Below are 24,305 nucleotides of genomic sequence, written 5' to 3' on the forward strand. Positions count from 1 at the left end.
GTCAGTAAGTGAATAACAGGCAGAAACTTTGGTCAGAGTGCAGTTGTCACCCTTTAGAGAAGAGAAGCCCCGACTTTCAACTTACCTGCTTTTTATGTCACTCAGAAAACTCTCTTGTTCAGGTGGGAAATTCTCCTATTTTTACATGTTTTTAAGACATGACACAGTCATACTTCTATGGAAATATAAATAATTCAAATAACTCTGAAGAAGAAAGGCCTCAATTATTGTATATTACAATTTGAGAAAAAAAATTAAATGAAGAAAAGCTGACAGACAGATCATAAGCATTACAGGAAGTTTCTGGTTCATTTTCTCCAGAGGTTAAACCAGAATATATTTTTTTTAAGGGCAGAAGTTTAAGGTCTAGCTAGGGAATAAAGACATGTTTTGTCTGACACTTCCAAATTCAAATCCAACATTTATCAAATGATTCTTAAGTACTGTATTTAAAAAAAAAAAGCCAGGAGATGGCAGACTGGGTATATTAAGCTTTCATTATTATAAATTTGTATTTAAAAAACCCAGCATCTTTTCCACAAATATGCAAGGGTGTCTAATAATTTCTCTCTCTCTCTTTCTTTCTCTCTTTTTTAAAGTCACCTCTCACTGAAACATTTTACATAAAACCCTTGTATTTAGAGTGGATTTGGCATTTGGGAGTTCACAATCTCCCTAAATTCAGAGGGGTGGGGAGGAAGCTGCATAATTAGAGCCCATTTTAGAGCAAATCAAAAAGTAATCAAAAAAGATTCTAACGGAAAAGTACCATCTTAAGAGTGGCATTTAAACCAAGCAAAGTAATACTGGCATTAAAATTTTTTCTTGATTTGTTATTCATTGAATCAGATGATGTACATGGTCTTTTTTTTTTTTGAGAATACAAGCAATGTACAAAATTGGCATTAATAACAACTGGCCACAACTATATGAAAAACCAAATGCTTTAATGAGGCTATTAAGAACAACAGTTCAATTATTTAACTGGATACATTAATATCAATTCATAACATACAGTGCTATAGACCATACAGAAATTATTGCTGTGTCCAACAGCATGTGACTATTATTAACATTACAGTACCAAGTGTCTGCAAGAGACAGTCTTTTTTTTTTTTAAATCAAGAAGTAGGTTTTTTATACTGTTATCAGCATCAACTTCTCCCCAGTGCATTTTTCAAAAATATGAACAAGTGCATTCCATTGTGCTTTCTATCTTTGAACGTCCTATATATTTTATTTATATATATTGCTTTATTGTTTCAAAACAACCAGAAAGAACTTTGTCAACCTCTGTGTATGATTGAGTTGGTTGTATGGTTTTTGGCAAAGTCAGGAGATTTGGTATTTCCATCACCTTACACAGAGGCAGGTGGATACTTTTGGTATTTTAGTCACTCCAAATGGAGGTCCAACCCTGAGTCGCAATTCTACACCCAGGGGTGGGGGAGTGGTGTGGTTCATTCTCTCATTAAAAATGACAAGTTGACTCCACTGTCTCTTAGCTTAACTGTCCCAAAGATGAATCCACACTCTGGTTGGCAAAAAAAGAAATAAATCAAACCACCCCCAGGTTGTAGCCTTCTTGTGCCTACTCAGCACAAGCTGCTGTCCCAGCAGCTGTCTCTGAAGAGGAAGGAGACAGGAGAGAAGTCAAGGACAAGCTGAGGTGCTGCAAGAGTGAGGGCAGTGGTACACAATGCCACATTTTCTTTCTATGATGTTGCTCTACCACGGCCGTATTCCTTTGGCCATGGGTTAGTCAACCTTATTCTATTGTTTTTTTTATTTTTTAAATCTTCAGAATTAGCTAAGGAAAACTAGCATCGAGCATCCCGATCAACTTCCATAGCCAGCCCTCTCCCCCCATAGAAATATGAAGAAAAATAGACAATGCATGATTGTATCAATGAACACTATGGTACAGTTAGCTGTTCATGCAGATTTGCATTACTATTCTAGGAAAAGAGCTATACAGTTAAGGGGGCTGAAAGAATGGGAATTAACTTCCCTACCCCCTTAAGTAATAAAGCTACAAAACTGAGAGCATCCAAGGCGTTTCCAAGGAGGCTCACTGCCCAGCATGCATGGGAACTGCACAGCTGATGGTTTGCATCCAGGCCATCCATTCATTCATTCACTCAGCAATCAATCACTCTTCCTGAATCCCTCCATGTCTCATCATCAATCTTGACATTTAAACACTTGAAAAAGAGGGAAAAAAAAACCTCTCCTAAATAAGGTTTCCTGATGAAAGAAGTTGGCACTCTGTCACTAAAATATAGTTCATATTAAAAATATCTGAAGGAAAACTGGAAGCTCTTATATATCTACATAGGCACCACGCTACATGTTCTCCACGACAGATACCATCTTGAAACTTTCTCCTACATTACAGTTCAGTCAGTGCTAGTCCAAAAAAGACTACTGCTATATTTAAGGCACTTCATTCTGAATGGATATGCTTTATGCCACTCACTTTTCAATTGTAGGCTGCTACTGAGAAATTCCATTCTATAGCCTGCCTTGTAACACTTTGTATCATCTGTAGAAAACATCTAACACTACAGTTATTGCATAGGGCTACACAAGAGGGTAAAACGCACTGAGACTAACTTTACATTGCTGCTTGGTAAAACATGGTTAGCAAATAATTTGCCAATACAGTATTTCTTTCTTTAAAAAAAATAATAAAACAGCCAGTTTATTTTTGAAATAAATCCCAACCTATATGACCATAATGGGCATAGTAATGCTATAGTTATCAGTCTCCAAGAATATTGCTATTTTTGTATCCTAAAAATAAATATGTAAGGTTATTGTTTTTCTAGAAAGCTTGGTTTTAACCTATTAATACTATACCTTAAATGTGTTGAAAAACAGTTCCAAGTGAGACTGGAAGATACAAAATGTTTGCAAAGCTCTCTTTAAACACAAGACCTTGCATAAAAGTTTTCTTTCATGGGTGTACAAAGAATGCAGAAAACCACTGGTGGGTTGTAAAAATATCGAAAACTTTCCATTTTAAGATGCATATTCTTACAAATTAATACAAACATTGAAAAAAATGATGATAAAGAATCTGTACAATCAAATAACTAAAACATAATTTAAAATAAAAATAGCAAAGCCAATTAGAAATGTGCCCAATTCAGTTGTCTTATCAAAAGCAAAAACGAGGGGAAAAAAAGTTCAACAAACTTTCAGCGCTCCTCCATATTTTACTTTAAGAGGACATTCATTTCCATTTCACAATAAAATAAACTTGTGGAAAAAAAACTGATCACACTCATCACTGAGGAATCCTGTAAGTGCATAGAAGAAAAGCCGGCCAGATTGGACCTCCATGTTGGAGCCTTGGTCTAACTCCTTTCAGTTCTGGTCAACATTAGATACATTTCTAACCAGACATCCATAAAAAATGGCTGTTTTTTAAAATTTCCTTTAAATAGTCTTCAATATAAAGGCTAAATAATGCTAGAAGGGTACTGTGTCTTGAAGGCAGTACCCATGAGCCAATACATCTATAAAATGGAAATTAGTACGGGTGCTATCATTTTTTCTTTATTTTCTTCATATTATCTTCTTTTGTTGTTGTTGTTGTTTTACATTCTTTCACTTAAACTTTACATGTTAATTTCCAAGGAAATCACAAACATAAAAATCTCAGACCAAGTTTTCCCCTGAATAAAAATGGACAGACACGCTTCTCTGGTGCAAAAATCCTCTTGCTCAGAAAGTTCATGTCTGGAGAATTCAGTTCACAGATACTGCGCACTTACTGTACAATACTTTGGAGGCCTTTGTTTTGTAAAATAGAATATACAAGTCTGTTTCACAAAATTCTAAAAATAAAATATATCCTTGGCTATTCATAAAGCATGAAAAAAATTCATATTAAAGGAAAATTATCAAGAAACCCCTTCAGGTAAATTATGAAGTCTACTAGTGAAGAAAGGGAGCAGTCCGCGCAGGCGCAGAGCAGCTCGCTAACACGCATGCTCCGTGTCTTCCATGCTCATACTGCTTCGCCTGCTGCTTGTTTTGGAAGCGCCCGGGGACACTGATGACAGGAGTGGGTCAGTGACGCCAACCGGGGAGAGAGTGTCGTCCATCAGGATGTCTTCCAGTTTGGAGCCCATCTTGGGGGGGATGCTGTAGGCTGGGCTGTTGTCCGGGGCAGTCCCGAGGCTGTTGGCGAAGGTAATGCTGCCATCCGTGAGATCAAGGGTCGTGGTACAAGTCAGATCGGCCTGGTGCTGCTGCAGAAGGTCTTGGCTGCAGTTCTCCAGAACCGGTTCTTGCTTGATGATCCGATTCACTAACTCCGGTGAGCAGAGCCCCGTGGATGGGATGAGGGAAAGTCCGTGAGCTCGGGCCTGCATTTCCAATTCCTGTAAGGAAAAGTCGAAGTGAGACAGACAGGTGTGCACTGAACACTGGCACAGCACACGCAGCCAGGATGGCAGATGTATGCCAGTGGATACTTGTCCAAACCCACAGAAGGAACATCACCAAGAGACTGCATGCAAAAGAAGGGCTTGGGAAGACAAGAAAACACCAGTGCAGAGGCTCACCACTTCTACCACGTACCGCACTGGTGGGAGATTGATGATGGGAAAGGCTACTGGGGCAGACAGACAGAATTGTCTGGACCTTTTTTCTATTTTCCCGTGAACCTGAAAATGGCTTTAATTAAGTCCAGTGTGTTGCTTTTTGGAAATGACTAAACTGTGTTTTCCAAGGTATATATAACACAGGCAGAACCAGTAGCATATAAAATGGCTTTTAGAGTTGTGTTTAGAGATCACGTAGTTAAAACAGACATGCTTTCATAGACGTTGATGAGGAAAGCAAGGCTAAGCATACAGGGAAGAGGAACACTTACTGGCTCCTAGTGGGAATGCAGAGCAGTGCCGTCACTATGGGGGTCAGTGTGGCGGTTCCTCAAGAAGCTAAAAGTAGAACTGCCTTATGACCAAGCACTGCCACGCTTGGGCATTATCTGTAAGTGATCACAGCACAGAGACACTTGCACATCTATTTCTTTTTGCACTATCCCCAACAGCAAGGAAATGGACGCAGCCTAGATGTCCATCAACAGAGGAATGAGTATTAAAAATGTGGTGCGCACACACACCCACACAAAATGGAATTTTATTCAGCTATAAAGAAAAAAAAACCATGAAATCATGACATTTGCAGTAAAATGGGCGCAACTGGAGCTCACTACCCTGAGTGAAATAAGCCAGATTTAGGAAGGCAAACACCGTATGCCTTTCTCTCACATGTGGAATCCAGCACGCGGAGGGGTGACTCGGTGGGCAACGTGCTTACTGCTTACGTGTGAGGGCTGAACTTTGGATCGCCAGCCCCCACATAAATGCCACATGAGTGTGGGGGTCCATCTGTAATCCCTGAGCTAGGGAACTGGCAACAGAGGATCCCCAGGACAACTAGCTACTTAGACAGTGAGCTTCAGGCTCCAGGAAGAGACCCTGTCTCTCAATACTATAGGGTGGAGAGTGATTGAGGAGAACCCGTAACATCAACCTCTGGCTTCCAAATGCACACATGTGCATGTACACATGTGCACACACACCATCCATACACTTTTTTTCAGGACATGAAGATAGAAGAGGAAGCGTGTTGTGAAGAAAAATGGAACTACTGAGGGGTTGGGGCTAGGCAAGAGAGGGTAGCGTGGAGGGGAAATATGGAGAAAGTATATCATGAAACCCTTAATTTGGTACAATGATAAAAACTGAAAACATGAGGTGATAAAAATAGGCACTGGAGAGATGGCTCAGCAGTTAAGGCACTTGTTTGCAAAGCCTAAAGACTCAGGCTCAATTCTCCAGTACCCACATAAAGGCAGATGTGCAAAGTGGTGCATGCATTAGGAGTTCATTTGCAGTGGCAGGAGGCCCTGGAGCACCCCTTCTCTAGGTCTCGGGGTCTCTCTCGCTCTCTCTGTCCTTGCAAATAGATAAATAAAAATACTCAAAAAAGAAAATACTAAGTAAATAGTAGCATAATGGAATATAAACTGTGCACTGAGGTACTCAAGGATGTCTCAATGAACTCACAGGGCCTGGGAAATATTTTAAGATTTCAAAGGAAACAGATCTTCCCTCAACAACTTTGACACTCCAAGCAGTCCTCCATTTCGGTCTGAGTGTACTAGCTTTTCAGTCACTTTATAGCACTGAAAAATGGCTTTCTGGAGGGGCGGCTGTGACAAGGATCTCATGAGCCCCCGGATGGGATGTGAGGCAAAGCTGATTTTACATAACTCAACTCCAAGGTTTCCAGACGTGTGCAGTGCCTAGTAGGCACATCTCTATATCTCATTACTATGTCCTATAGTTACTTTAAAATACTGTTTTCCCTCAATTTTATGTTTTACTTACTTTTTTTTTTCCAAGCAGTTACTAAACTGTTAAGACCTAAATACTCAATAAATTCTTTAGACATGACAGAAGTAGTAGGTATTTCTTTTCACCTAACAGTGCAATGAAAAAGGAATGAAGACTCAGGGGCTCTGTGATGCCAAGCTTCAGCGTTGAAGGCCAGTGCTCTGAGGGTTGTCTACATGCAACTAAAGCTTCAGAAGTACGCTCTCCCCAACCGGTTCGTTTTAATTCAAGAAGTAAATTCTCATCTAGAAAATGAGTCATTTCTCCCTGCACTTTCTTCATGTACCTGCTTATTATGGTCTACAGTGGGTTCTTCAAATTCACATATTTAAGTCTAATCTCTAGTGCCTTAAAATGTGATTAGTGGGCAATGGGGTTGACGTAATTAAAGGAAAATTAGGTCAATCATGCTGACAGGGTTGATCCTCCAGAATTAAGAGAAAGTAACTTCCTGACGCTTAACACCCGCCCCCATGGTCATTTGTGATAGCAGCTGCACTGTCTGACTGGTACGTTTCATGGCAGCGACTCCCCTCCAGCCTTATTTCAACAATACCTTTAAAGCATGCTTTCCCTCTTCTTTCTGAAATGAACTCCTAAAAATGAACAGCAAGGACCTCACTCAGTCCCAATCAACGTGTGACAAAACAACGTACGACAATAGGAAATAAAAATGAGTCCCCGGTGTTCTTTACACGGCAGGGCCCTTCACTCTGGCCCACAAGCTTAGAAACGCACGTGTCACGTAGTCTGCACTCAAACTCTGGAGCCCTGCGCTCCTCTCCTGGAAGCAGTAAGAGCAGGGAGGGAGCGTGAAATGTCACAGGAGTGTCTGTATGCTGGTTCACACCATCTCCTGGAGCACAAGCCTCTCCAGGCATCCTTTCAAAGCCCTGGGCTGTTTAATAAAACAGCAGTTCCCTCAATAATAAGGCTTCATGCTCTTTCTTCTGTGAATGCTTCTGCATGCATCACGTAGACTGAAAATGAAAGGAAGCCCTTAGGCCCTGGCGGGAAACTCCGGCTTTTGTAAATCTATACCAGCACATGGTAAGAACAGCGCCTCCTTCTGTGCACTGTGTCTTCTTCAAGAAACAAATACGTATACTGAGTTTAGGAGAAGGAACCCTCTTCTCATCATCCACTGTGGTCCAGCTAGACATCATTATCAGCTGGGGAGAGCAGTTATTTTGATTTCTAAATACTGTACTCACTCTCAGGGGGAGCACTGGAACCTCACTGAAGCACACAGCTCGCCTAATTAATAATGCTTCCCTAGGACATGCAAACATTGTAAAGCTAGATCCACAGTTGCTGGAAGGAAACCAAGACAGTATCACTGTGGAATTTCCAACATACATATTACACAACATTCATATTTAAGATGAACCTATGTGCAAAACCAAAACAAACTCTAACTTCACTTTGAAAATGGTACATTTTAAGTGCTTGTATAAGGGACTAATACAGTGCAATTTGCATATATAAATGACTTAGTTAAGTACCAGAGATTGAACACCTGGGTCTATTTATGTAAACAGGAAATACAAAACAATAAATGCCATGGCTGGGGAGACGTTTCAGTGGGTAAATTACCTGCCATGCAAGCATGAGTTTGCATGGCTGGCACATACATAAAATGCCAGGGGTGGTGGAACGTGCTCGTAAGGGTAGCACTGGGAGCCAGAGACAGAGAATGCCTCAAGCCCACTGGATAGCTAGTCTAGTTAAAACCTGTGAGTTCTAAGCTCAAGAGGAGACCTTGTCTCATATGCTAAGGTAAAAGAGTGGCTCCGGAAGACACCGGATGCCAATTTCAGGCCTTCACATGCATGAGCACCTGCAAACATACAAACACACATGCACACACTACATATACATATGTGCAAAACTAAAAGTAAAACCGTCTTAAGAAGGCAAAGATGTTGTGAGCTGGGGGCGAGAGCAACATTTCCAAGTTGCAACTAGCTTTCTGGTTCATTGTCCAGATTGCAAAACCCAGCCCAAGAGAGCTACCTTCTGTTTCCCTCCTCGTGATGGTTGTGATGGGGCGATGCGACATCCCTGAACATGCAGTGTGCAGAAAAAGAGAAGGTGGGAAAACATTCTTACCAAAGTAATTTAAGAAAATTGGACATCTTATTGCGTTGTGACCCGCTAAGGCACCATGCTTGTGTAACTGTTCCAGAAAATGACTCTAGGAACGGTTACTGTGGCAGCCTGAAAAGCAACCCTTGCTCTATAGCAACCTTCGCAAAAGAAGCATCTGTCTGTAGCAGAAGACACAGTGTCACTAAATGAGGAGGTCAAGTTCAAAGTCAGCAATAAGTTAAAACTACCCTTTCAAGCTACTGTTGTCAATGACGGAAAGCTCCCAGGGACAGCTTCGGAGGAACACTGTCCTGCCAGTCAGCATAAGAGGCCAAGCAACTGAGAAAAGTACCAGAAGATTCTCAGAAGAGACTGGTCTCATCTCCTGCCTAAACCGCTATGTGTACTCATGGATGAATAAAGGTCAGGGTGCACATAGTTAACATTTTTCCCTTAGAGAGTTTGAGTGAAAGGTCATTCCACTCCCTACAAGTATTTTCTAGAGATATGTCCTTTATACCCTCAAGACATAGGTTTGACTATCTACTGCTCCTCATTCTCCACCAATACTTGAGGCATTATTTCTGAAAATTTTATTAATTTATTTATTTTATGTATTTGAGAGACAGAGAGAGAGAGATAATGGGCATGCTAGAGCCTCAGCCACTGCAAATGAACTACAGACACATCTGGAGTGCATCTGGCTTATGTGCGTCCTGAGGAATCGAACCTGGCTCCTTTGGCTTTGTAGGCAAGTGCCTTAACCACTAAGCCATCTCTCCTGCCCCTGTGGCATCATTTTACTTCACATGCATACTCAATGCTCATGACTTGTAGTGATTTTCTATAAAGTCACTGCAGACACTGAATTAGTGAATATGGAATCAAGGAAAATGAAGTGTCTGGAACCACAAGATGTTTATCACCCAATCAACAGGTGATCTTGATTTGTGGATGTTTCTGTTTGAAGATAACTTTTAGGAAACATACTAGAGATGCATTCACTTGCCCACCACAGCAAACAGCACTATAACTCATGCCTGACGAAAGCTGACCTGCCTATTTTCTGTGGACAGCATATCTTTCATGCATTGAGAAGAGTAGTCACTGCCCCATAACGTGTGGGGACCACGTTAAAATTACAAGACACAATTAGCATGGAAAACAGGACTCTCAGTAGACTGTAGCTTGCTTACAAGTAGGAGGACTGCAACAGGAAGGCAGGGCATAGACCTGGGGTGGAGCTGTTTGGCCTCCATCAGAAGAAGCCCAATGGGCTGCTTAGATTCGTCATTCGGCACATCCAAAAGTGAATGTCAAAATGCCACCAATATTGGAGCAACCAACACATTTTTTATAAACAGGGACATTCACAAATATGGAATCTTCAAATAGCAGGGACAGCTTATAGTTAGGACAGTGGTTGCCAACTCCCTCATGGCTCATTATAACTTCCTCTCGTGCTGAAGTCAGTCATGTGCAGAAAACCACCCGGTGCACGGCAGTACCTGTATTCTGAGCAGCAAATGCCGGTTGGCGTGTTCCAGCTTCTTCTGCCGGTTTTCAAGCTCTTTTGCACGCTGTTGTTCTCGCTGCAGTTTTCTGATGTAATCCACGGATGCCTTTAAAATGGTTCCCTTGTTCCAGCGCATGTCTCTGAGTGAGATGGAAGAAAACAGACCCTTGTAGGATGTGACACTCAAAGAACATTTTCCATTTCCTCAGCTAGAACAACAACAGCACAACAAAGAAGTGCTGTTCATCCCGAGCAGGGCCTGGGCTGGCTACCGGCCACCGCTTTGTACACGCTACCTTCGTAAGCGTCTTGTAAGGTACAGTCATTGTGCGAAGATTGAAACCAGAGCTCTGCCTCATTCTAGGCCACAGAGCTATCATTCGGTGGAGTCAAGACTTGAACTGAGGTTTTTCGATTAAGCAGATCTTTCTTTTGCTTTGAATTTGTGTGTATGTGTGTGTGCACGCACGTATGCTCCTGTACATATAAGGGCATGCCACAGCATATGTGTGATCAGTGGACAACTTCATGGTACTGGTCCTCTCCTTCCACTTTGTCTGAAGGCAGGGTGTCTTGTTTTGCCGCTGGGAAGACCAGACCAGCTGGCAATACAAGCTTTATGATTTGCCTCATCACTGCTTTCTATTGCTGTAGGCCCATTGGGATTATAGACGTGTGACCACTTTCGTGTCCAGCTTACATAGGTTCTGAAGCTCTGAACTCTGGCCAGATGACCACTGAGCCATCTCTCCAGCTCTTATCACAACCTTTATTTGTAAACACGATACTTAGAAAGTTACAGGTATCTGAAGCCATAAAGGTTTACTCACTTGTACAGCATGAGCTCTTAAAAAAACAAACAAAAAACAAACAAAAAAAAATCTCCATTGTGATCCTACTGCTTATCTGTAGTACAAAAGTGGTATTTTTAGATTTCAGTCATGAATTGCCACTTATAGTCATCTAAACTCTGCATTTATTTTCTCATATAAAATATGATACTATCATGTATAAGCAACACTGTAATTATGTTACTGTAATTAAAAGAATCCTTTATATGAAGGACTGTGAAAATGCTACACCACAGTTCAGATAATGGAGCGGACACTGGGTCAAGCATTTAGTGCAGGAACTGTCATGTATCCACAGCATGTACCATGCATTCTACCACTGCTTTACAATTCTGTCACAACAATGTCCATGGGTAGGTGCTACCATGATCCTTTTTCATGGTTATACATTTTTCCAAAGTCACAGAGCTAGAAGGAGAAGAAGCAGGAAGACTGTGGAGTCCTGTGCTAAACTTCTTGACCTCAATTACGAATGTCATTCTTCTGCTAGCAAGTCCTCAATATAACCAGACATGAAGGGCTCGTCTGATGCCTTCCTTTGGTAATAGATGAGAAAAAAGAAGCCTATGGGTGCAAGTATCATCTCCAAGGTCAGACATCCAACAGGAGACTTCTGGAATTCCAACCTTGGCAGGGAAAGCACCATCTCTTTGTCTTTCAATTTCTGATCACTGTGGCTCCCATAAAATTGGACATGAGAGGGGCTGAAGAGATGGCTTAGCGGTTAAGATGCTTGCCTGTGGAACCTAAGGCTCCAAGTTCAGTTCCCCAGTACCCACGTAAGCCAGATGCACAAGATGAGATGAGCATCTGGAGTCTGTTTGCAGTGGCATGCCCATTGTCTGTTTTTCCTCTATCTGCCTTTCTCTCTCAAATAAATTAATAAAATATTCTTAAAAAATTGGACATGAGGAAATTAATATCATCAAAATGTAGTGAAAGTACTTTAAGATTTCTAGAGCACTCCAGAACAAATAATAATGAACTACAGTTATTTAAACAATTTTCTATAGTGCTTGATTCCTTTCCTAAAAATTAATCTGACTCCTTTTATAGAAAATCTCCATCTTAATGATGACAACATTGATGATATAAACTACATCTGATATATAACAACTATCCACCCCATCACCTGAAGCTGCACAGAACAGATCAAAATTGTTATGTGGGGCATAGGAATGGCATGACATTAAAAAGTCACCTAGTAATTGATCCTCTTATGGGTTAGATGAAGAACAAAATAGACATTTCCCCCAGGACAAATACAGCTACAGCACCCACAAAGGTCTCTGGAGTGGGTCCCTGGGATCTGAGCACCAAAGATGGCAACCCAGAAGGTGTCCTGAGATATCCAGGGTAAGCACTGAGACCTAAGGCCCAAGGCTAAGATCAAAGTGATAGGAAACCGTTTTAGCCAGCAAGAAAAATGATGAGAGAAGAGTTTCTATCCAGGCCATAATGCGACAAGGCAGAATTGGAACCCCTCAGCTTTTTAGTATTTCAATCTCTCATCATGGAGTGCACCTCCTTATGAGATTCAGTGGGTTAGGCATTTGAACTTGAAGGAAGGGTTTCAAGTTTTGTTGCATTGGTAATGAAATAAATCCTTTTTACATGTAGAAGTGTTTATGGATCACAAATATAAATATATAAAAAATATAAATATATATAAATTTATATATACATATAGATATTTATATAAATATATGTATTATATATATAATTACATATATATATAAAACAACCAATGCATATTTGCTCAGGAGGAGGGATATGGGCCCAGACCCTAATCATGGAAAAAGTGTCTCTGTAGCAGTTCCAAGACACCTTCTAGAAACCTAGCATGGTGGGAAAACCACCAGGCAGATTATACTGCTTTATCTTAAAACAATGCCTACAGTGGAAGATCTTTATCAGTTCAGATTATAAACATGGAAGTATTCTAATACAATGGAGGAGGAAGATATGCAAATACAGGCTTTCAAGGCAGTCCCATAATTTCATAATACGTTCCTAAAGAGATTCACAAGCTAAGGTTTAAAAGAATATGCTAAAAAGTAAAAAGCTGATAAAGAACAGGAAAATGGGAATTCAATTTCAACTATCATGCAAGACTGACTATAGGAAATGAAGGTCACGGCCCTTTAGTAGGATGGATTTGTGCTGCAGAACTGAGGATTTGAATGTTTCCAGTTTGAAAATGCCTTTCCTTGAAGCCTTGAAAAGCACCCTGTTGGAAGAGGGAAATTGTGCCTGTATGTTCATCAGAAAAACCTCACACTAGGTAATAGTTTTATTTTATTTTGCTACAAATTCCCAGACAATAATGTGAACAGAAAGTTTAATAAGCCTTGCATAAATAATGCTTGATTGCATCTTTACTTTTTATTAGGTTGCTAAAAGGTCAAACGCAAAGGCTAATTTCATAGAATGCCTGTGGGGGCCATTAAATGTATACATCCTCCAGTCCCTTACCTCAAATGGGCCAGTTTCTAATGGATAAAAATTGTGTGTGTGTTGTCCCTGTTTGCTGACATGGCAGATAAGGTTGTAGGAAAGACTTGAGAAAATTATCTTTATAGCTGTTATCTTTGAGAAAGGAGGGAGAGGGAAATCAAAGGCTGAAACCCAAATGAGCTGATGTGTACTTAATAAGAGAATTAAACATTACCTTTTTTTTTCTTAGATCAGAAAAACACACAAAGAATATGCAAATTTTCATAAAACAACTGACCTTTTGTCTTCAGTATCACTAAACTTGATGCTGCCCATTTACAGACACCTATGCCATACAAGTTGAAGTGCACACAGTCTACAAATCTTGCTTTAACAGCTACTGAAATCCTGTATGTATGATGAGTAAATAATTTTTCTTTTTTGCAGAATCTCGGATTTGTTTGCTGGGGTTTCTCAGCTTTCAAAAAGCCCAGTTCCTCCAAAGCTAACTATCTCCTGTCCAATAATCCTTCTGTACGATTCAGTATGCTTTCCTTGAAATTTTAGTTTGCGGAAATGACCCAAAAGGAAGGCTTATAAAAAAGGAACCAAAGGAAAAAGGGGGTCTTATTTAATTTTTACCAGTGTATATTTTGCAACATGAAGGTATGAAAAATAATGATGCAGAGGAACATGCAATTGTACTCACGGATCATTTGACTTGGGAATCAAAGTACCTAGTTCTTTAATGCGGTCATTTATGTTAAATCTTCTCCTTCGTTCAACTTCAAGGAAAGAAGCATGAGAAAGAGAGATCAGTAACAGTGCTGCACATGCATTTAGCTCATTGCATTACAGGCATGAGCACATTAACTTCATCAGGTCAGGACAATGTAAACTTGAACCCATTTCTCCCTGTCCTTACCATGCTAAAGCACCTTAAAAAAAAAAAAAAAAGCACAATAAAAAGAGTTAACTTTGTATAGATCTAAATGATTTCCAAAGCCCTAAGACAACCCCTAAAATTAGAGCTGCATTTTGAGCTACAAATGACCAAACTGCCTTGGTGATAAGAGACCTGGTAAGGACAGCCAGGGATGGGTGGAACTGCCTGGCCACTCAAGCCTCATCCCATGGAGCAGCGCTCAGCAAGCTTTTGGCAGATGGCCAGATAATGGGTTCTTTTTGCCTCAAGTGCAATGATATCTACGTTGTGCTTATGTAACTCAAGGGAAGACAAATTACATCACTCTAATCAATAAAAATAAAATATTTTTAAAAATCGATAGAATATAATCTTTGTGACTACAAAGATACGGTTACAAAATTAAAAATATAACAATATCAACTGAAAACTATTTTGACAATGTAAGTCAGTCTACTAATGAAAAGCACTGGAATTGCTCATGATGTTGGAATTTAAATTTCATGCAATGTTGACAGGTCACAAGATAGTGCTCCTCTTTTGATTTTCTTTTAACTCCTTAAAGTATTTTTAAAAACATAGACACTCTAGCTCATGGACTACTATAGCCAAAGACTGACAAAAATAAATACACTACAAGTCATATATTTGATCTCAATTATACTAGTAAAAAGAATGAGGTAAAATTAACCATATTTTATTAAATCCAATATGAATATAAGACTTTAAATTAGGTGGTATACCTAAGTTTTTGCAATACAAGAACATGTTATCTTTCAACATATCACTTTTTTTTTTTTTTTTTGGTTAGTGCTGGATTTGATCAAACCCAGGGTGTTGCTAGGCAAGGGCTCTTCCAGACAGCAGTAGTGCCACCCAGCACATCAACACTGATAGCTCTGTAGACAACAGAATAGCTACTATGCTGGGCAGCACACCCAGAATGTAAGACTAGCCTTCTTAGCTAGATCTGTAACATGTATATATGTGTGTGTGTGTGTGTGTGTGTGTGTGTGTGCATGCGAGTCCATATGTGTGTACATGCATACATGTACATGTGTGTGGAGGCCGGAGGCTGACATTAGATATCTTCCATAATCACTTTATTATTATTGTTAGGTGGGGACTCTCCCTGGACCTGAAACTCAACAGTTTGGGTAGTTTGGTCAGCCCACAAGCCCCAGGATTCCTCCTGCCTCTGCCTCCTCAGTGCTCCGTCCGACTATTACGTGGACGCTGGGGAGCTGCTCCTGGTCCTCACGCGGGCGCTGCAAGCATTTACCAACTGAGCCCGTCTCTGCAGTCCTTACACACACATCTTAACAGTGGTCTGTCCCATAAATCTAGTTATGCATTCAATGGGATTATCACCTATTTGGACATGATGACACTATAGGAAATAGTAAGTGTTTCTAATTTACTTGGTATAGCAAATAAATTCCAAATAAGATAAACTCTAATGAATTAGATGTACTTTAATACCCTAATTTATTATTTATGTTTGACCCACTAGTATTCTAAACGTGTAGACAAATAATATTATTCATGATTTTACCAACATAATTTGCAGTTTGTCTTAGCTGAGTCATTATTCTAATGATTAAATGGGATACATGAATGTGCATGCATATCTATATATCTATATCTATCTATATCTATCTATCTATCTATCTATCTATCTATCTATCTATCTATCTATACAAAATACTAATTGTTATCATTGGACTTTTGTTTTTTGAGGCAAGCCCAACAGACTGGCTTTTTTTTCTTTTGAGAGAGGGCAAGCAAGAAAGTGAGAGAGACAGAGCGAGACAGAGACAGAGAACTGGCAAGTGAGAGGCCTCCAGCCACTGCAATCAAACTCCAGATGTGTGCCACCTTGTGCGTACGTGCAGCCTTGCACACTTGCATCACTTTGTGTGTCTGGCTTACATGGGACCTGGCTTATAGGCTTGGCAGGCAAGCACCTTAACCGATAAGCCATCTCTCCAGCCCATCACCGGACTTTTTAAAAACAGAAGCACTAAGTGACAGCTGATGATTAATGATATTGATCAGGACTCTTTGGATCTCTTTATCTGTTAGGTAACATCCTTGAGAACTCTGCAGCATGGTAATCTAACTTTTCCCCAGCATACAAGAGTCAAAAAATCCAAAGAATACTGAAACACAGTGAGATAGAGCCCCTGTGAGGCACTGACAAGTGTCTTGGGCCCTGCAGTTGTCCTGTGTGCTCCGAACACATTAGCAGCAGGGCAGGGGCATGCTCAAGGCACGGAGCTCCGGGCTCTTCCTCATCTACACGCTCTTTCTGGGGATCTCACTCAGTCGCGTGGTTGGGAACATCATGTGTACACTGATCACACTTCTGTGTCCAGACATCAGACGTCTGATTGCCACATGGAGGGGTATGGGACAGCCTTCATGCTCCAGATACAGGCCCCCATTCTTCCGCTCAACTTAGCTCCACTAGGAGACTGAACGGTAGCGCATCTCGCTGCAAGGCAATGATACCCTTCTAGCTGTTCAGCAGCGCTCCTCTGAAACCCGTCACCTTTCACCTCACACACCTCATCTAGCATCAGATCTGCTGGTTCTGTCTTCAGATTGTTTTCTGAATTGGTCCTCTTGTAATCTCTAGCACTTCCTGAAAGCACCTCCTAAGAAACAACACCATCATTTCTTTCATTTCTTGCCTGGATTAATTTCTTCTTCTCTTCTCCTCTCTCCTCCTCCTTGCTCAAATTTTAATACATGTGCTGCCAAAGCGAGCACCTTGCCTGGATTACTTTAATCCTCCTATGCCTGCATGCCCACTGCTTCCTCCACCCCTTGGTCCTTGGAGAACATAGCAGCCAGAAGTAACCTGTCAGGGCATGTCAGCCATTCCTCAGAACCTTCCCATCACTTCCCATCTCACTGATAGAAATGCCAAGACCTTGAAGTGTCCCACGAAGATCTGATGGGCCCCACACCACTGACCTCACCACTACACTTCCGGTGTGAAACCATCTCCTTTTTGTGATCACCTAAATCACTTCTCTTTTGTCCTCATTGATTTCTTGCCATTCCTCAACCAAACCAGACACACGCTGTTTCTGCTACCTAGAAAATGCTTCTTTCTGGTCCCTGAATAGCTCTGTTCTTCCCTCCTTTACAAAGTAACTCCAATGTGCCTGTGAGAGTTCCCAAGTCACCCTGGTTAAAACTCATCCCCCAGCTCCTATGCTTATTATGATACTATGTCCTCTGGACTACATGGACGTCTAGTATGTATTTATTTCATTTATTTGCCTATTGGGAATATTTACTGTTGCATTATAGGTAACTATATATGCCTCATATAAATAAATGTTAAATTAAGAGCAACACGATAATGACACAGAAAAACTATTCATCTGATTTCTCTTACTTAACAGCCCACTGTTGACATCCTTTAAGGTCAACATCTACAGATGTCTTGTTATTTTAAGTGCAGTAGTTTCCTCTCTAAATATTTCTTATAAAATAATGTAGTCTGGTAAAAATTTTCAAAAAAAAAAAAAAAACCACCCAAAAAACAACTGTGCACAACGGGAAAAATTGAAGAAAGTCTTATATAATACCTAACATCTGTATTTATACCCATCGGAAAAATTATCACTGAAGATGATTTCTAGATCCTTGGCCAAACACCTACACATCCACACTTGGACAACTCTCTTCTTGTAATGGGGTGTTAATATTTATTACTTTCCTACTTGCTACTCACACTAAGCAGTATCTAGTACCTGACCTCTGACTGGAATGTAAGTGCCTATAGGTAGGAAACCTGTTTGTCTAGTTCACTTCTGTAGAAAACTCTCTCTCTTTCTCTCTGTACAAAACTGGGACTCAATAAGAGTAATGGCTAAACAAAAGAGTGTATTCATTTGAACATTTTATCAAATATTTGGAAGAGGAAAAGGTAGGTCAAAGGGCAAAGAATCTTGAGGATTAATTTCCAGTAGTTAAGATGAGACTTCAAGATTGTCTTTGTAGTTTTCCAAGTTTGAACTAATCCTGTTTGAAGCTTTCTGACAACACTGAACAGCATAAACCCACAGTGCAATGACTACAAATCGCAGGGTCCACAATGTGGGTGACTATGGGACACATAAATCTAGTTTCCAAAAGCATAGCTCTTCTGTGCAAATTGTTCAGCTAAAAAAATAAATAAATAAATAAAATAAAGCAACAGAGTATGGACACTATGATGTGATGGCGAACACACAAAACAGCACTCTCGTCTTCTGTGTGTGCACGTGTGTATCTGCTCTTAAATACAGAATCAAGCTGAAGCAAACAAGGCTTATGTCTGGTGATGAGAATTAGAGCAGAATGCTGCTCTTTGCTGACCATGTATTTTAACCATAAGGAAGTTTTAATATATGGATCATAGTCTTCAAAACCAAATTAGAAAAAAGTATGCATGAGGTTATAAAAGGAGGAATTTCCATACTATTTCCAACTGCTTAGCCCAATTGTTAACTTTACTTGTGGCATCTCTTAAATGTATATCTTGAGCAGAAATTAAAATTTACATAGACAAGGTTTAAGGGCTGGAGAGATGGCCTAGAAGTTAAGGTGCTTGCCTACAAAGCCAAAGGACCCAGGTTTGATTCCCCAGTACACATGTAAGCCAGATGCACAAGGTAGTGCATGCATCTGGAGTTCGTTTGCAGTGACTGGAGGCTCTGATGCACCTATTCTTTCTCTCTCTCTCTCTCTATCATCTGCCTTTTCTCTAAGAAATAAATAAAAATATTTTTTAAAAAAGGAAAGGTTTAAAGATTTTATGAAGAGTGAATCCAAGGCATAAAAATATTTTAGATGGTATATCATCTTTAAGAATGCAAGTAAAATCAGAAATTTGGGGAGCTACCTCACCCACTGAATACCTATCACAGCTGTTTCTTTTAATTTTAGCTTCCTTTTTTTCCGTTTCAAATCTCACTGGGAAAGGTGCTCCCAAAATCCCATTTAGTTAATAAGTTCCAGAGTGAGCAACACTTATAATTGGGTATTTGGGGATCAAGTCTCCCTTATACACATACATAATCCACTACCATAAGCAAAAAAAAAAAAAATCTTCAGAAACAAACAAAAAAAAAACAGGTATATACATAGAATTTAGTTTTATCTAAGATAAAAATCTTACAGAAATATAATTTTCTCCCATAAGATGTACCTTTAACGGTGACAGAGAAATTTCTGGAAGCAACTTTTCATATCCAAAGGAACATTAACTTCAATATGAAAGGCCATGGACATAAATAAAACCCACTTACTCAAGTTGTGATTGTCCTTTTTTTGCCTCTCTTTAGCCAGTGCTCTTGCTTCAGACTCTGTGGGGAAAATACACGCTGTGCACGTGAATGAAGTCATTAGAAATTGGAACTGTTAGAGGGATACAACAATGTTAACTGTAAAGCATCTCTTCTACATATACAGAAGCTTATCTGACTAGAATCTTAACGAGAATGTGGTTTTTCAGATATGTTTTTTAAAAGCTTGTCCATTTTCTAAGCCACATATATCAAAAACATATGCTAAACTTGAGTATCCTGAATGGGTAAGTAGAGAATACCACACCAATATATCCTGTTGCTAAAAAGAAAATTAATAAATAGAATACTGTAGAAGTTTATTATTATATTCTATTATTGAGTCAAACTTTCTTTCCAAGCCAAATTAGCCTTTGTAACACACTGACATGAAAACTTATGAGAACGATTTCCAAACTGGATCTCCATGGCTTCTGACCAGTTCATAGAAATGAATTCATTCTTTGAATCTAGAGCAAGCTTCCATTAGAATCTACCAGAACAAGATTATGTCATGATTCTGAACAGTGAGTTTTTACTCGTACCTTGTGTCTACAAAACTATACGTAGCACAGGGTCCAGAGTTCTATCTTCATAGCAACTCTTCTGAGAGCTCAAATTATTAATAAATTTTTGTAAAACAATATTGCTTAACCAGTCTTGAGATTCTGAAGGCATTATGATGCCTCAGTAAGACAGCACTCCTCTAATATCACATCAATTCATGACATGTGGCCTTCTTAGCTTACGTAAGCACACTGTGATGCTTATACAACCATAGTCACCATAGTCACCAGGCAATGTGTTTCTTTGTACATAGCTTGGCCAATATGTAATTATGACTATGTTTGCATGTATACAGACATAATTCAGAATCTGAATTCTGTAAAATCAGATGATCAGTCTAAGTCACCCTGTTATTGTTTTTGTTTTCATTTCTTCTACACAGAAGAAAGGCAGGCCTCTTCTCCTCCACACCCTTCCCTTCAGTGACTCTGGCTTTCTCCTTGTCTTATACTTTTACTTTCAGGAAAGTTCTTACTTGGTTTGGGTTCTGAATGGTTTGTGCTTCTTAATAAGTTACTTTAAAAAAGTCAAATTAAGTATTTCCTTAAATGCATTCATTCTGTTATAATTTAAGTGATTTATTTTTTCCTGTAAAAACACCCTTGGGTAGAAATCTTCTGCATCAAATCCTTATCCCACGTCCTTAGTCTGCCCCCCACCCTCCCCTGGGTTGTGCAGGAGGCAAGAGCCATAATAATAATAGAGGGCTGAGGCTAGGGCTATAAAATCCAGCATAGTAGAATGCTGGCTCTAATGCAGTTTCTGTCATGTTTTATTGGCAAAATACCTTCCCTAAAGCATCAGAGTGCAAAATAGTTTGAGTCTACACTTGTCTCAAGAACAAACCTTTCTGGCTGCTGTTTCATAATTTTCCCCCAAATAAATCTTTAGTTCATGATATAATTAAAGTAACAGGAGGCATCAAAGATGTGAGAAATATATTTGCACTCTATCTTCAATGTGGACTCACGTGTGTGTCCAAGGAAAATTCAAAACAGGATTCAGATTCTCAAACTCAGGGTCTGCAGCTATTTGGCAGACAGGATACACTCATAATGGGTGGGGACGCTCTACAGGTGAGAGCAAAGCAGACATGCCCCGACATGAAGGGCACCTCAGTCACAAACACAGGGTCTAGCGGGATGTAGTAATGGTGACCCCCATTCTTGGTATGTCAGGAAAGCATGATTTTAGAGCAGACAATCTTTTCATGACTGCCAACACCTAAGGAAGTATGTCTGTGCACTGGATGGAGTCTGGACTATTGCTAGACTGGTAACTCTGCCCAAAGAAGAAGAGAAACGTGCTAAGCATGTACCTGTTAGCTCTCTTTTTATGTTGGGAAGATTGGCTGGACACGAGTTGCTGACTGTGAGGCCTGGAGGTGGCAGGCCCTGGTTGCTGTATAGGTCAATCAAGTTTCCAGAGACAGGTAACTAGAGGTGAAGAAGAACAGCCAGCGATGAGATGTTGAACTGCTGAGAAGCTGAAAGAGAAAACCTACATCCTATCCCAGGCTTTGTTTGAAGAAAGCGTTTTGCTAAAAAAAAAAAAAAGGCCCTATTTTAAAAAGGTGAAATGATGGAATATCTATGTTTTTCATTTTCTCACATATTATAGATCTATGACTTGCTTAGGTAGAGAGAAGAAAGTTCAGCCTCCCACTGGCAGAACGGTTAACCTACTGTCAGCACCGAGACAGAAATTAAGTTCTCAACTGAATGCACAGAGTAGATGCTCGGTAGATGTTGGTCATTCCTGTAGGGCAGTATTCTGTGTGGGATCATCCCCTATGGTACCCCTTTCCTCCATCACCTCTCCCTCTTTTTGTCTTTTTTTTTATTCAAAAAAGAAATCAATGAAAAACGGGTTCACTTTTGGAAATGGTTTCCTTGTTGCTAAAGAAAAATTTCCTTGAAATTGAAATTTTTCAGAAAACCACAAGAGGGAGCCCAAAGACTTTCATAAAAGGATAAAAAAATTAATACTTCAAAAAAAAAGTTGGGGCGGGGGAAGACTGCTCAGAGATTGAGTGCTTGCTGCTTAATTAAGCACTAGGGCCTAGGAGAGCAAAAGTCTATAACCCTAATCCTTAGGGGAGGGGTAGAAAATCCCTGAGGCTCACTGAGGGGGAGGAAAGACTCAAGAGGGAGGGAAGGAAGGAGGGAAGGAAAAAAGGAAGAGAGGGAGAGAGAAAGGGAGGGGAAAGGGAAAAAGGAAAGAAGGAGGGAGGGGGAGGGGAAAGACAGGGAAAGGGAAGGGGTGGTACAGCTGGTTGAGTTAGCCTTCCCAAACTAGTTTGGTCACATGCCCTTCAAGTATTGGAAAGCAGCAAATTCCCCTCTCCCCCATGGCTCAGTTGGACATTGGCTTCCTCGCAGCTAGCTCCAAGGCCTTTCTTCTCTTCTCATGCCCTGAAGAAGGTTCAGGTATGACCTATGCAGAACACTAAAGTGACAATCTCTCCCACAGCAGACTCTCCCGTGTTCAGGTAATTTGAGAGAACGCCTGTTATTGGATAAAAACACGGTACTTCAGTAGGTTACTGCACGATTCAGTATGTGTTAGTGAAGCAAATTCAGACAGCATGTGAGGGGGTGCCCAGGGGTCTAGTGAAGACTGCGTCAATCCAAAGGATGGGTTTTCTTTTATCTAAAAAGTTTTGGACCAGAAGTGTTTGGGATTTTTAAATTTTACAATATTACTATACACAGAAGAAGGTGTTTTTGGAGATGGCACTCAAGTCTAAACACAACTTTTAGTCACTATGACGTGAAATTCATTTATGTTTAAAAATGACTTTATCTAAAACTTTTAGTTAGTGACTATGAGCAATCACATGGTAAGGTATGGGATTCTCTTTTATAGCATCAGGATGGCATTTTTAAAGTTTTGGATTTTAGCTGGGTATGGTGGCCCACGCCTTTAGTCCCAGCACTCGGGAGGCTGAGGAAGGAGGATCGCGTGAGTCCAAGGCCATCCTGGAGCTGCAGAGTGAGTTTTAGGCCAACCTGTGCTCCAGCGAGACCCTTTCTCCAAACAACAATGACCGAAAGGTTTTAGATTTTGGACTTTTGCTCAACCTGTCTTATAAATCTTCTCCAAAGACCAATAATTTACAGATGGAAACATACCATGATACAAAAATACAATATGTGCTTTCTTTCCTTCCTTGGCAGCCATTCCCATCTGTTCCTATGAGGACTTACAAATCAGTACCTCGTACTAAAGACATAGGACTGACGGGCACTGTATGCAGACTAAGGGACTTTCTGACTGGCTACCTTGATACTGGCTCTAACAGGACTGGGGTGGGCAGGCAGTCACAAGGGGCAGACCAGCTCCCTCTTTGGTTTATGGGTGAGGGTAACATGTAGAGAATCTGTATAAACTTAATACTCCAAACTGACCCCCGTCCCCATCAACACACAGGCCAATGAGTACTGAAAGTGTCCTTGAACCACATTTCAAGGTCCTCCTGCTAAGGAGCTGATAAAAAGTGACTTTGATTATTAGCTGTCATTTCATTAAGTGGTTTTATTTGAATCAGGTCACCTTTCCACAGTCACCCTTGCTCTGAGTGCATTTGGTTTGATTCTTGTCCAAGTTAACGTGAAGTGAAAGGCGTGCACGTTCTAATTCAGCACTGTGAAGGGGCCAGAAAGACAGAACATGCACAGTGGCTACGAGAGGAAGCCCAGTAATACCTCCCCAATTCAAACCTCTCTCCTTCCCAGTTTCAAACTTCTGGGTACTAATAAACCACGAATGTAGCTTGAAAAATTCAAAGCAATCAGCTACAATTATTCTCCTAGCTTTAGAAATATAAATCATGCAGACATCATGACTTCATATGCAAATTGGGTGGGAGGCCATTAAATAAGGGACAGGTGAGATGAACAGTGGGTTTCAGAAACAAGTCCCTAACCTCCAGGCGTGCTGGTTTGTTACTTGTAATTCTAGCACTTGGGAGGTGAGAGCAGAGGATGAGGGATCCAGGGCCAGCAACACAGTGAGTTTGAAGCCAGCCAGGGCTACATAAGATCCTGTCTCAAACAAACCTCTCAGTCATCAGTGAATGGTCACTGAACAGTCACTAAGCTTCAGAAAGAGACCACACTTCTAAACATGTTCTAAAGGATGATAGTGTGTATA

At 40.3% G+C, this 24,305-nt stretch overlaps 1 protein-coding gene across 9 annotated transcripts in view; it reads right to left on the bottom strand.

Annotated features, from left to right (window-relative positions):
- Positions 1 to 930: 930 nt before the first annotated feature.
- The window catches only part of Mitf (melanocyte inducing transcription factor), a 250,628-nt gene continuing 227,253 nt past the window's right edge, over positions 931 to 24,305 (bottom strand). For 6 of the 9 annotated variants that reach the window (XM_045134292.1, XM_004651514.2, XM_045134294.1 and 3 more), the window contains exons 6-10: positions 21,469 to 21,586; positions 19,548 to 19,622; positions 14,023 to 14,098; positions 10,019 to 10,166; positions 931 to 4,394 (exon numbers count right to left, since the gene is read on the bottom strand). In XM_045134292.1, coding sequence (XP_044990227.1) covers positions 3,990 to 4,394; positions 10,019 to 10,166; positions 14,023 to 14,098; positions 19,548 to 19,622; positions 21,469 to 21,586 — 822 coding nt within the window. In that variant the 3' untranslated portion in view covers positions 931 to 3,989. The remainder of the gene's footprint in view (positions 4,395 to 10,018; positions 10,167 to 14,022; positions 14,099 to 19,547; positions 19,623 to 21,468; positions 21,587 to 24,305) is intronic. The other 3 variants (XM_045134293.1, XM_004651515.3, XM_004651517.2) reach the window with 1 other exon arrangement.

Source organism: Jaculus jaculus, chromosome 14 (assembly GCF_020740685.1).
Source record: "Jaculus jaculus isolate mJacJac1 chromosome 14, mJacJac1.mat.Y.cur, whole genome shotgun sequence".
In the NCBI taxonomy this organism is placed as follows: Eukaryota; Metazoa; Chordata; class Mammalia; order Rodentia; family Dipodidae; genus Jaculus; species Jaculus jaculus.